We start from the raw sequence: 12478 nt of genomic DNA on the forward strand, positions 1-12478 counted from the left end.
GATCGCTTGGGGTTTTCTGCTTTGAAGAGCGCAGAGCAGTCTTTGTGGAGACCCACCTGCACGGGGTGTGCGCAGGACTCAGGGCCAGGCCCAGGCCCCCACCGCCCCCACCCGGGATGTCACAACAGGCGCCAGCTGCCACTGGTGTCTTCGACTGTGGGCGTCACCAACTCCCTAAACTTTAGGTCCTCAACCTGTGGGTCGCGAGCAATGAAAATACATCCTGCAGCCGAAACCGGTTTGGCTCAGTGGATGGAGCGTCGGCCTGCGGACTGAAGGGTCCCAGGTTCGATTCCGGTCAAGGGCATGTACCTGGGTTGCGGGCACATCCCCAGTGGGAGATGTGCAGGAGGCAGCTGATTGAAGTTTCTCTCTCATCGATGTTTCTAGCTCTCTCTATCTCTCCCTTCCTCTCTGTAAAAAAATCAGTAAAATATATTTAAAAAAAAAAGAAAATACATCCTGCCTATTGGATATCTACATGATGATTCATAACAGTAGCAACATGACAGTGATGAAGTAGCCACGAAAATAATTTTATGGCTGGGGGTCACCACAACATGAGGAACTGTATTAAAGGGTCGCGGCGTTAGCAAGGTTGAGAACCACTGCAACACAGACAGGCCCTTTCCCCATTTTGAAATGTAGCCATTAAATCCGTGGACACGTGTGAAATCTCAGCGTGGCGAGAGCGACCATAGGCCTCACCCCAAAGCCAGAAACCGTGGAAGAAAACCTGATAGATGTGGCTGCATAACCAATTTAAAACTTGCACGTCGCAAAGAAAACAAGCAAAAAGCTAAACCCTACCCTAGCCGGTGTGGCCCAGTGGATAGAGTCCCGGGTTTGATTCCAGGCAAGGGCACATGCCTGGGTTGCGGGCTCCATCCCCAGCAGGGGGCGTGCAGGAGGCGGCTGATCCACGATGCTCTCTCATCATTGATGTTTCAATCTCTCTCCCGCTCCCTTCCTCTCTGACACCCACTAAAAAAGTAAAAAGAAGACAAGACTAATGTTCTAAAAAATAAACAAAAAGCTAAACCCCAAGTGGAAAGAAGAAATAAACGGTTAGCGCACCAGCACATGGTGGAGACGGACTAAGACCCCCAACAGAGGAAGCTCTGGGAGAAGGAAAAGTCACACGGAAGAAAAAGGAAGAAAAGGAAAAACACTACAAACACGGACGGGCAAATTTCTCACAGCAGCCAGAGAAATTAAAAGCCGAGTGAGGAGCCCTGACCGGCCCGGCTCCGCGGTGAGGGCGTCAGCCCAGGCACCCGAGGGTCGCAGGTCAAGGGCACGCACCTGGGTTGCAGGTTCAATCCCCGCACGTGCGGGAGGCAACCGACTGATGTGTCTCTCAGATAGATGTTCCTCTCTCTCCCCCTCCCTCCCTCCCCTCCATTCTCTCTAAAAATCGCTGGAAAAAGATCTCCTCGGGTGAGAATTAACAAAAAATAAAAAAGCGTGTGATGCAAAGGCTGTCTTGCCCGGGAGGCTGCCGGAGAGGGAAGGGCCCGGCCAGTTCAGGACGCGGCATTTTGGCAAAATGCATCGTAGCCTTTGGCCCCGGGTGTCTTTCCTAAGCACCTACCCTGAGGACATACTCAGGCCACGTGTTATCAAAGGCCACCTGCACTACTTAACCTCCAGGGAAGCACAGGCGGAAATATTATAGTCTGTATTTCCGGACTGTTAGCGATCCATTAGGTACCTTTCCCCAAATCCTGGGTAATGACTATGACTCCTTTTTTGGGGGGAGGGGGTATTCTTTTTTTGTTTGTCTTTATTTTTTGGGGTTTTGTTGTTGTTTACTTTTCCCCTCCTTATTTTTTTAGTTGATGTTTACAGAGCGGAAGGGAGAGGGGAAAAGAGAAGCTCCAATGAGCAGAACATCGATCGGCTGCCTCCACACGCCCCCTCCTGGGGATCAAGCCCGAAACCTAAGCATAGGCCCCGACCGGGAATCGAACCGGTGACCTTCTGGTGCACAGGACGAAGCCCAGACAACTGAGCCACACCAGCCAGGCAAGAATATGGCTCTGATAATGAGAAAGCATTGTTTATGAAAACAGCTCACTGACGCATTAAAACCGTGTTTCGTGGGTTTCTTGACACTTGGCCGCCACAGTTCCCAGACGGCTGGAGGCTAGAAATACCCCTTCCCCGGCCGGGAAAAGCCGCTGGTTTTTATTTTCCCAAATTGGCGTTTCAACACGGGGAACGGATGCCCGTTTACCCCCCAAATCCCCCGTGTCGGCCGCAGAGGCAGCCGGCAGGATGGACAGACGGACAGACAGGTGGCGCGGCTATCGTGCTCTTGTCCTGCCCCGTGCACAGTGGGGCTCATCCCCACGGCCCTGGCACCCTGCGCAGCACCCTGGACACCGCAGGCCGTGGGCGAAGATCTCTGATTGTTTGAGAAATAAAACTGGGAAAGCGTCCAAGCCTCCGTTCAGTGACAGAACCCGAGGGTCCCTCCCCGTCCCCAACAGGCCAGGTGTGGGGACAGGACCCACTCCCTCCTCCAGCGCCCACACACGCTCAGGGGCCCTGTGGCCAGTCCCTCCCTCCCTCCCTCCCTCCCTTCCTTCCTTCCTCTTTACTGATTTCAGAGAGGAAGGGAGAGAGAAACTCCAATGATGAGAGAGAATCTTTGATGGGCCGCCTCCTGCACACCCCAAGGGGGATGGAGCCGGCAACCCGGGCCTGTGACCTGATCCATAGGTCGCAGCTCAACCACTGAGCCACACCGGCTGGGCCCAGGGCCAGTTCTTGAGTGACCGCGGGCAGCTTCTGTGAAACACTGGCTGGAACCTGCCGGCCTAGCTGCCTGGGCCATGACCCGAGGAAGGCCGGGGCGGCCAGATGGAGGGAGAGCCGGCCCTGCGGCGCGCAGCCGGGGCACCGGGGGCGGGCAGAGGGACGGCCGCTTCCAGGGGGGAGCCAGGCTCAGCCTGCTCCGAGCCGGGAGCTCCCGCAGGAGGAGGGGGTGCAGGCTCGGGCGCGCACACGGGGACCCCGGACTTGCCGGAGCTCAATCCCAGCCACGACCCCCGAGCCCAGCAGCGCCGGCGCCCGCCCGCGGCCACCTCCAGCGCGCACGCCCACCTCGGGGCGCAGAGGGCGGGCCTTCCCCGACTCCCGGCACCGAGGGGTCGAGGGCAGGGCGGCCCACCCCCCCGGGGCCCGCCTCCGCAGGGGTGCGGGGGTCCGACGTCACACCCGCCATCAGTTCACCCGCGGCGCCAGGACCCGCCGGGGCCCCGTCCGGGGCGGGAGGGGGCCGCCCCGGCTCCGAGCGGCCGGCAGGTGGGCGCGCGCTCGCCGGGCGGGGGTCCGGCCGGGCCGCGCGCCTCCCCCGGAACTGGCCGTGCCATTCCCATGATGCCCAGCCAGCGGGCACGGCTTCCGGAGCGCGCCGCCGCGCCGCCGCCGCCGGTAGGTCCGGGGAGGGGGCACCGGGGGTCGCCCCGCCCCGCGCGCCCCGCCCTCCGCGCGGCCCCGGACGCCGGGCGGGGGGGGCGGGGAGCGGCGCCGGGAGCGGGCGGCCCACCCCCTCCGCGCGGCCGAGGGGCGGGGCGCCGGGACCCCGCGGCCCCGCGCGCCCCCCGCGCGCCGCTCCTCCCCCGGGACGCGGGCCGGACCGGCCGGCGCTGGGTGGGGGGCGGCGAGGGGCCGGGCGGCGGGCGGAGGGGGCGCGCGGGGGAAGGAGGGCGGCGGGCAGGCCGCAGTCGGCGGCGCCGGGCCGGGGAGGGCGCGCGGGGCGGAGGCGCGATCGCCGGGCGCCGGGGCTGGGACCGCCGGGCGGTGTCGCGGCGCCCGAGGCAGCCCCTGGCCCCGCCTCCGCGTCGCGGGCCCTGCGCGTCCCGCGGTCCTGGGAGCTGCCGGGCGCGGGGCGCACCTGGAGAGGCGCAGGTGAGGGCCCGCGGGCCGCTGCCGGCCGGCCCGGCGCCCCCACCTCGGAGCGCGGCCCAGGACCCCCCCCAACCCCCCACCCTGACCCCGCGGATGGACAGTGGCGTCTGGCGCAGCTTCCGGGAGGTCACTGGCGCCCCGCCGGCCCCTGGACCCCAGAAGCAACCCCGTGCAGACTGCGTGGGGCTGCCCTCCCCGCGGGGGTCTCACCGTGACGTGGCTGAGGGCCTGGTTGCGACCTCAGCAGAGGGGGTGCGGGCGAAAGCGCCCCCAGGAAGGGAACCCCGTGCTCAGGGTCAGAGGGCAGGCTGGGTCAGCTGGGAGGGCCTCACCTGCCTCGGGCCCCAGGCACCAGCGTGGCCCTGCAGCTGTGCTTGGGGAGACCGAGCTGCAGGATTGTGAGGTCTGACCTCCTATCTGGCCCACGGGCCCACCTCCCACCTACCGTGGGCCTGCCGGGCCCTCCCCTCCATAAGCCCGGGGGACGCCCCCCAGGCAGGCACCAGGGGCTGGACCACTGTGGGTGATGTGGGGGGGCATTAGGTGATGTGTGGGAGCATTAGGTGGTGAATGGGGGGGCATTAGGTGATGTGTGGGGGCATTAGGTGATGTGTGGGGGGCATTAGGTGATGTGTGGGAGCATTAGGTGGTGAATAGGGAGCATTAGGTGATGTGTGGGGGCATTAGGTGATGTGTGGGGGGCATTAGGTGATGTGTGGGAGCATTAGGTGGTGAATAGGGAGCATTAGGTGATGTGTGGGGGCATTAGGTGATGTGTGGGGGGCATTAGGTGATGTGTGGGGGCATTAGGTGATGTGTGGGGGGTATTAGGTGATGTGTGGGGCATTAGGTGATGTGTGGGGGCATTAGGTGATGTGAGGGGGCATTAGGTGATGTGTGGGGGGCATTAGGTGATGTATGAGGGCATTAGGTGATGTGAGGGGGCATTAGGTGATGTGTGGGGGCATTAGGTGATGTGTGGGGGGCATTAGGTGGTGAGTGGGGGGCATTAGGTGATGTGAGGGGGCATTAGGTGATGTGTGGGGGGCATTAGGTGATGTGGGGGGGGGCATTAGGTGATGTGAGGGGGCATTAGGTGATGTGTGGGGGGCATTAGGTGATGTATGGGGGCATTAGGTGATGTATGGGGGGCATTAGGTGCAGGGAGCCAGGCTGTGCAAGATCCGCAGCCGGTGTTCTCCGCCCGGAAGAGGGTGTCCAGGCTGCAGCCCAAGAGGATGCCCAGGGCCCGCCACCACTTTTCAGTCTGGCGGCGCAGCTTTGGGGTCCGGCTGGTGTCCTCCCAGCAGGCTCTGACCTGGCCTGGCCTCTCGGGTGCAGGGGCAGTGTGATCGAGGGAGTTCTCCTGAGGGGTTCCCCTCGGGCAGTTGCTTTAAAGCACAGGCTGTTGCTGAGGACAGACGCCCCTGAGTGTTTATTTGCGAGGAGGCCAGGCTCTACAGCCAGCCGCGCGCCGTCCGCTCGGTAAACACCGGCCGCCGGTTCTCTCCGGCTTTGCCTGCTGGTGTGGAAACCACTGCGGCCTGTCCCCCCCAACCCACCCCTGGGACAGGGTCGCTTTTACGGGAGTGTTTAAGCGTTAGCCTTCTCCCCCGGGCTCTCCACACCCAGGCCCCTCTGTCGCTGGGCCCGCTGCTCTGCGGCTGGGACGTGAGGGCAGGGACATGGGCGGCAGGGACGGGGGTCTGGGCCACCTGCTTCCACCAGCGTCCCAGTGTCCGACTGTGGCCGGGGGGTGGTAAACTAGTTGTGATGAACTCTATTTGGCCTCAGGGCAAATCTTCCAACATTTAATTTTGGGCCCTTAAATTGATGCTGTTTCTTTCCATAAAGATATACATATATGGTCGCCTGTGAATTCAGTGTCTCTGCCTCTCTCTACCCTGGCAGCACAAAGTCTCTCTCACACGCGGGAAAGGACCCCACGCGGGCAGGTGGGGCGATGGAGACCTCAGGCCCACGACTCAGCAGTGTTGGCTGCTCTGTCCAAACGCGACCTGCGCTGGAAGAGAGTTTCAAGTGAGTGCAAGAAATTCCTCGACACTGAAGTTCCTGGTCTGTGTGTGTGTGTGTGTGTGTGTAATATATATTTTTTATTTCAGAGAGGAAGGGAGAGGGAGAGAGAGAGAAACATCAATGATGAGAGAGAATCATGGATCGGCTGCCCCCTGCACACCCCACACTGGGGATCGAGCCCGCAACCCAGGCCTGTGCCCTGACCAGGAATCGAACTCTGACCTCCTGGTTCATATGTCGAGGCTTAACCACTGAGCCATGGCAGCTGGGCTACATATATAAAAGGCTAAAATGCTAAGAGTCCGACCGTCCGACCGGTCACTATGACGTGCACTGACCACCAGGGGGCAGACACTGACCGCAGGAGCTGCTGTGACGCGCACTGGCCACTTACAGAGAAACGGCACCGCGGACCTGGCGCCCACAAAGCAACACTCAGCTCCCCCCAAGTGGGACACAGGCTCCGCCATCACCCCAGAGCGACAGCCCACCAGTCGCAGCCGCCGCTGCCGAGACCCCATGGCGCAAAATGCGGCCCACAGCCCAGCCTTAAACGGTCATTGTAGGCACTGGGTAATGACGTCACATAGCAACACCCGGCTTCCTCTCCCTAGCGACTAGCCTCCTTGCAGTTTCTTCAGCCAAGGAACAGGACTTGCTTTATAGCCATGTGCAAGCATTTTACACTGTAACCAAATGTCTGTGAAGGCTTTTCCCGTGCCTCATCTCACGTAATCCTCACAAAAGTCCTGGAGTAGGTAGGTAAGAGACTTGGTGGAATCCTATTTTCTCTTCATTAGCCAGAAAACAGAGATTTAGAAAGCTTGGAAACTTGACCCGACTGAAATAAAGAAATGGTGGACCTTGAAAATGACTTCAGATTTTCTCACTGAGCAGAATATAGTCAGACACGGCTGCAGTTAAATATTATACCCTTTGTTCTCCCTGCGTGATCTACAATAATAATCTGCTTCGTGTTGATGTTTACTGCTGTGTTGCTGAGAGTTACCTGAAAGAGAAGTTGGGGTGCTTCCCTGGGCTGGAAAAAGTTTCACTACATCAGAAAGCAGGTCTGATTAAGCAAGTTTATTCTATGTCTATAAAAGGCTAAGTTGACTCGCACATGTGCAAAAACATATAAAGCTCTCGCTGGCGCCAATCACACCCGTGTGTTTCGGTCTGTCGTCGTCCACCATGAATTTGGTTGACACTTCTATTATAGAGAAAGGGCCAACAGCGATATTAAGATATTTCTTCTCATTAATTTCCTTTCAGTGTGCTCGAATTCGTGCACCGGGCCACCAGTTTTTAAATAAAAAGTGACTCTTTAAAGATGTTTGGGGAGGCGATTGCTGAACTGTTCACCTCTCGTAATGTTCTCTCTCAGGGGCTCGCTGCTCCCGTCAAGAATGAACCGACCCCCGGGGTCCCTCCCGCTCACCCCCTAGGGTCCGAGTCCTCCTGCCCTTGAACCTGCAGAGAAGGGTGTGCGGCCTTCATCGCCCGGACCCCTGGGCAGCCTCCTAAGGTACAAGCAGCCTGTTCCTCTCAGAGAAGGTGGAGGTGCCGAGTGGGCGCAGGGACGGGGAAAGGGCAGACACGTGAGCGCTCCCGTGGGCGCTTTCGGGCGGGCGGCTGGTGAAGATGCATCTTCCTCCTGGGCCCTCCCAGCAGCCCTCCCTGCGCTGCCCCTCCCGCAGCGCGTCTCACCGTGTGCGCTCTCCCCGCAGGATGTGAAGGCAGCCTGGCCCCTGCGTGCCTCCCGGTCGGTCGCTAGGATGTTCCTCATGAACGCGCCCCCTGTACTCCCCCTCCAGTCCGCGTGGGAGGCCTGCAGGCCGCCGGGGAGCTGCAGGTTCCCCGGCCGCCTCTCGGAGCCGGAGGGCGCGGCCGGCGCAGCGGTGAGCGCCCGGGTGCAGATGCTCATCAGCTCACTTCGGGGCGACCGGACAGCGCGGGGCCGGAGCCAGGAGCGCACCCTGCACCGGGGCCACCGGGGCCGCCACACCCAGCCGGCCGCCACCCCTGCCAGCGGTCTCGCTGCTCATTTTGACCCCAAGAGGAAGGAGGCGGCCTCGGACCCCGGCCCCTCGGGGCGGGACTCAGACAGTGATGACTCCGTGGACCGGGGCATCGAGGAGGCCATCCAGGAGTACCTGAAGGCCAAGAGCGGGGCCGTCCAGCCCGCGGCCGCCACCCAGGACCCTCAGTGCACGCCGGAGCCTCCGAACAGCACCCCGACTACCCTGTGTCCCCCAAAGCGGGCCCCTGGCTCAGGAGGCATCCCTGGTGGCCGCATGGGAGCCAGTGGCCACGTGGGAGCCGGTGGCTGCGTGGGAGCCGGTGGCCGCGTGGGAGCCGGTGGCCGCGTGGGAGCCAGTGGCTGCGTGGGAGCTGGCCAGGCCCCGGGCTCCGCCTCCCCGGGCAGCGTCAGCAGCGAGGACTCCTTCGAGCAGAGCATCCGGGCGGAAATCGAGCAGTTCCTGAGCGAGAAGAGACAGCACGAGACCCCACAAGGTGACAGGCCTGCGGACAAAAAGCCCGACCCTGGCGACAGCCTGGCCACACCCGCCCTCAGGTCCAGCAAAGAGCCGGTGGGCAAGGCGCCCCGGCAGGACGCGGCGGGAGCGTGTAAGGAGTTTGTTTTCCAGAATCCTTCCCGGTTGGCCCCGGCCGCCGCGCAACCCAGGAGCCTCAGGTCCAAGGTCGCCGCCGAGCCGGAGAGCGTGGGCGGCCCGAAGCCCGCACCCCCCAGGCCGGCCGCCCCCTGCCACACGGCGGACGCCCAGGGTAAGGGCCGGCTCAGGAGGAGCCTGGGCCCCGGGCGGAGGGGACAGGGCGTCAGGAGTGCAGGCCGGGCCCCCGTGTGCGCGGCGGCCGACTCCAGCAGCGACGACGACGGCATCGAGGAGGCCATCCGGCGGTACCAGCGGGAGAAGAGGAAGGAGGCGAGCGGGGACCTGCCCCCGAAAGCCCCGGCCGGGGAGCAGCAGCCCGGCCCTCCCGCCCACAGCGCCAGCCACGCCACAAAAAGTGCCTTGCCCTTCACCCCCAGGAAAACGCCAGGCAAGAGGAAGCCAGCGGCCTCGAAGGCTGTGGACCTGGGCCCGGGCGGGCTTGACCCCGACCGTCCGTCCGAGCCACCAAAGGAACCCCAAGCCCCCGCCGCCCCGGGGAGCACAGCGGCCAGGAGCCGGTCTGCGGACGGGGCCTCGTGCCGCGCGGACACCTCCACCGAGCTGATGTGCGCCGAGGCGATCCTGGACATCTCCAAAGCCATCCTGCCGGCCCCCGGGGAGGGCGGGGACGGACCCCCGGCCACCAGCCTGCTCCCTTGTCCCTCCTGCGTGCCTTCCCGCTCGGACGGCGACAGCAGCTCTGTGGACAGTGACGACAGCATAGAGCAGGAGATCCGGAACTTTTTGGCGCTGAAGGCCCAGTCGGGGACGTTGCCGTCCGCACAGAGCCCCCCGCCGCCGCCGGGCCCCCGCGGGCAGGCTGGCGCCCCCAAGGCACCCGTCTCTCGAACACCGGAGCCTCCGCTGAGCTGCAGGAGGAAACGCAGGGGAGGCGCCGGCGCCGTGCGGCCGTCCACACCCAAGAAAGCGAGAGAGGCGGTGAAGGGGGGCGCCCCGGACACTGGCCCCGGCGAGGCCCCTGGCAGGGACAGCGAGGCCAGGGGGCAGCGCCCCCCCTGCAGGACGGCCGGGCTGGGGGCTGAGCACGGAGCCACGGACGCGAGGGGCGGGGTGTCGCCGGGCCCCGGGAAGGTGGCCGAGGCCCGCAGTGTGGACGGGAAGGAGAGCTCCGAGGACAAGAGCAGCTCGCTGGACAGCGACGAGGACCTGGACTCGGCCATCAAAGACCTGCTGCGGTCCAAGCGGCGGCTCCGGAGGCGCGGCAGGGACCCCCGAGCCGGGGGCCGGAAGAAGGTCCGGTTCGGCAGCACCGAGGCGCGGGCCCCGGGTCCGCGGGGCGGCCCCCAGAGAGGCGGCCGGGACAGAAGCCCGCCCGTGCTGAAGAGCTGCCTCTCCAGGTCCAAAAGGGACAGCGGGGCGGGCCCGCCGGGGAGACCGTCGCGCGGCTTCTGCGGGCCCACGGAGGGCGCCAGGCCCGCGGACCCGCCCCAGGCCCTCCCGTCGGCGCAGAGTCCCTTCCCCGGCGAGGCCGAGGCCCGCCCCCGCCACGGCCCGGCCACCAGCCCCGGCCTCCGGTCTGATGACAGCAGCTCCGTGGACAGTGACGACAGCATCGAGCTGGAGATCCGGAAGTTTCTGGCCGAAAAGGCCAAGGAGACGGAGAGCGGCTCGGAAACTCCAGGAGCGGGTCCGGGGAGCGGGCCCAGGCCAGAGCCGCTGTGCCGGAAGGGGGCGGCCCCCGCCCTGGCCCTTCAGCCGGGCGTGTGCACCCGGAGCCAGAGGGGCAGGGGGGCCCCTCAGCCCACATCGGGGCCCCGGGGCGGGCCCCGCACGGACCCCGCCTGCCTCCCCGCTGCTCCGCCCAGAAGCCAGCCGGCACCTCCCCGGAGCAGCAGTGGGGTGCTCTCGGCCAGGGGGTCCCCCGCGGGCAAGAGAAGCCTTCACCCTCCCAGAGACCAGGGCCCGCGAGGGGCGTCCGCGACGGCAGAGGCAGATACCCGGGCGCGAAGTCCCGGCGGGGCCTTGCCCGCGGCCTCTCAGAGCCGGAGCGCACCGACCCGCAGCCCGGGAGCCGACAGGGAGGGGGCGCCCCAGGCCGGCCTCACCCTCCCGTGGGGCGACTTCGCCCACCAGACTGCACTGCAGAGCACGTGGGCGCTGAGCTCAGAAGGCAGGGTCGGGGCGTGGAAGGGGGGCCTGGGGAGCGAGAAGGAGAGGGGGCCGGAGGGCCAGGCCCGGGGCCCCGCCGGCCCCGCCACGGACCCCAGGAAGGGCCTGCCCTTCGCGGGCTTCTCCCCGCTGCTCCCCGCACAGCTGTTCCACTTCGGAAGCAGCGCGTCCTGGGGGGCCCCGGCCGCCGGGCTCTTCAGCCCCGGCCTGAGCCTGCCGCTGCAGGGCCCGGCCTTCTCGGCCTTCAGGGAGGCCCCCGCTGGCCACCCGGGCCGGTTCGGACGCTCACGCCTGCTCGGCAAGGACGCCCGGCCCTGGCCCCGGAGGAGGGCGCTTGGCTCGCGCGGCGGCAGCGGCAGCGGCGGCAGGAACTCGGGCTCCGACGAGGACGTGTTAGACCTGCGGTATGGGCGGCGGGCGGGCAGAGACGAGGACCAGGCGGCCTGGGGCAGCGACACCAGCGAGCTGAGCGACACCTCCGTGGAGGACGGCAGCCCCGCGGCCAAGGGCACGGTCCTCCAGCTGTGAGCGGGCGTCCTGGCGCCAGCGTGTCTGGGCCGCGCGTGGACGTGCGTGTAGAGGGACCCTGGGTAGGGGGACGGGCCGCTGTGGCCGCCCTGTACATATATGTACACTAACGGGCAGCGATGCCCTTATTTAACACGTGTGTCCTGGTAAATATGATTTTTGTAGCTTCTTTTGTAAATTATTTAAGTGCTGTAAAAACTATTTTTGGAAACGAGAGCTGTTGGGTTTTGTAGGGCGGTCCCGTGGCTTCCCCGGCTTGCCCTCGGTCTGCCCGCCACGGCCAGTGCCCACGACTCTGAGCTGGCACTCGGGTGACTGCTGTGGAAACGTCCGCTGTGCCTGGGGGCAGCGATCGCACCCCCCAGAGCCCTGAGGTCTCCGTCCGGAGGTTCCTGGACATCGCCCGTTAGCGGGAACCCTGGGCCGGGAGGCTGGCACATCCCCTGAGCACCGCGGCCACAGCCTCCCACCAACACCCGCAAAGCACAGACGCCAGCGAGGACCCCGCCGCCCGGGGCCTGTGTTGTCTCCCGTCCACTGCTGTTCCGTGGCCACAGGCAGCAGCTCAATAAACCGCTCTGTGCACGGAGCCTCTGCCCTCATTCTCAGTCTGGGCCCTGCACGTGGCAGGCAGCCCGTGCGCTTCTGTGTCCATGTCCAGAGCATGATGAGGTCTCAAGTGCCCGGCTGGCGCGGCCCAGTGGCTGGGCATCGAATCATGAACCAGGAGGTCAGGGTTCGATTCCCGTCAGGGCACGGGCCCAGGTTGTGGGCTCGATCCCCAGTGGGGAGCGTGCAGGAGGAGGCAGCCAATCCATGATTCTCTCTCATCATTGATGTTTCTCTCTCTCTCTCCCTCTCACTTCTCTCTGAAGTCAAATTTCTTAAAGACACATTTTTTAAAAACAACAAAGGTATTGTCACCTTGACCTCCCGCCCCCCAGAGTTCATTGAAGGGGCCGTTAGAGGGTGAAGCAGGACAAATCCCACCCTCCCGGCCTGCACCCCACAGGCAGGCTGCCGGGAGGGGCTGGCGGGCGAGGTCTGCAGACCCTCAAGGTGCTGGCCACTCGGGTGCTGTTTTCACGTTGACATGTGTCACAATATATTCAAAACCTCTTATCCTGATCAACTATAATTAACAGACAAAAGGCCACTGAAGACAAATGCAGAAGCAGAGATGGAAA

At 64.2% G+C, this 12478-nt stretch overlaps 1 protein-coding gene across 2 annotated transcripts; it reads left to right on the forward strand.

Annotated features, from left to right (window-relative positions):
* The first annotated feature begins 3321 nt into the window (after positions 1–3321).
* PPP1R26 (protein phosphatase 1 regulatory subunit 26) lies at positions 3322–11880 on the forward strand. Of its 2 annotated transcripts, none has more exons than XM_081103636.1 (4): positions 3322–3441; positions 5830–5958; positions 7343–7483; positions 7686–11880. In XM_081103636.1, exon 4 carries the CDS (start codon positions 7734–7736, stop codon positions 11289–11291), a length of 3558 nt encoding a protein of 1185 aa, XP_080959762.1. In that variant the 5' UTR covers positions 3322–3441; positions 5830–5958; positions 7343–7483; positions 7686–7733; the 3' UTR covers positions 11292–11880. The 2 variants fall into 2 exon arrangements, with proteins under 2 accessions (XP_080959762.1, XP_080959761.1); XM_081103635.1 differs by lacking the exon at positions 3322–3441 and adding an exon at positions 3791–3918.
* The last annotated feature ends 598 nt before the right edge of the window (positions 11881–12478 follow it).

This window comes from Myotis nattereri (assembly GCF_964212035.1).
Source record: "Myotis nattereri genome assembly, chromosome: 12".
In the NCBI taxonomy this organism is placed as follows: domain Eukaryota; kingdom Metazoa; phylum Chordata; class Mammalia; order Chiroptera; family Vespertilionidae; genus Myotis; species Myotis nattereri.

Coding starts and splice junctions, on each gene's coding strand:
- PPP1R26 (XM_081103636.1), top strand. CDS start 7,734: ATGTTCCTCATGAACGCGCCCCCTGTACTCCCCCTCCAGTCCGCGTGG.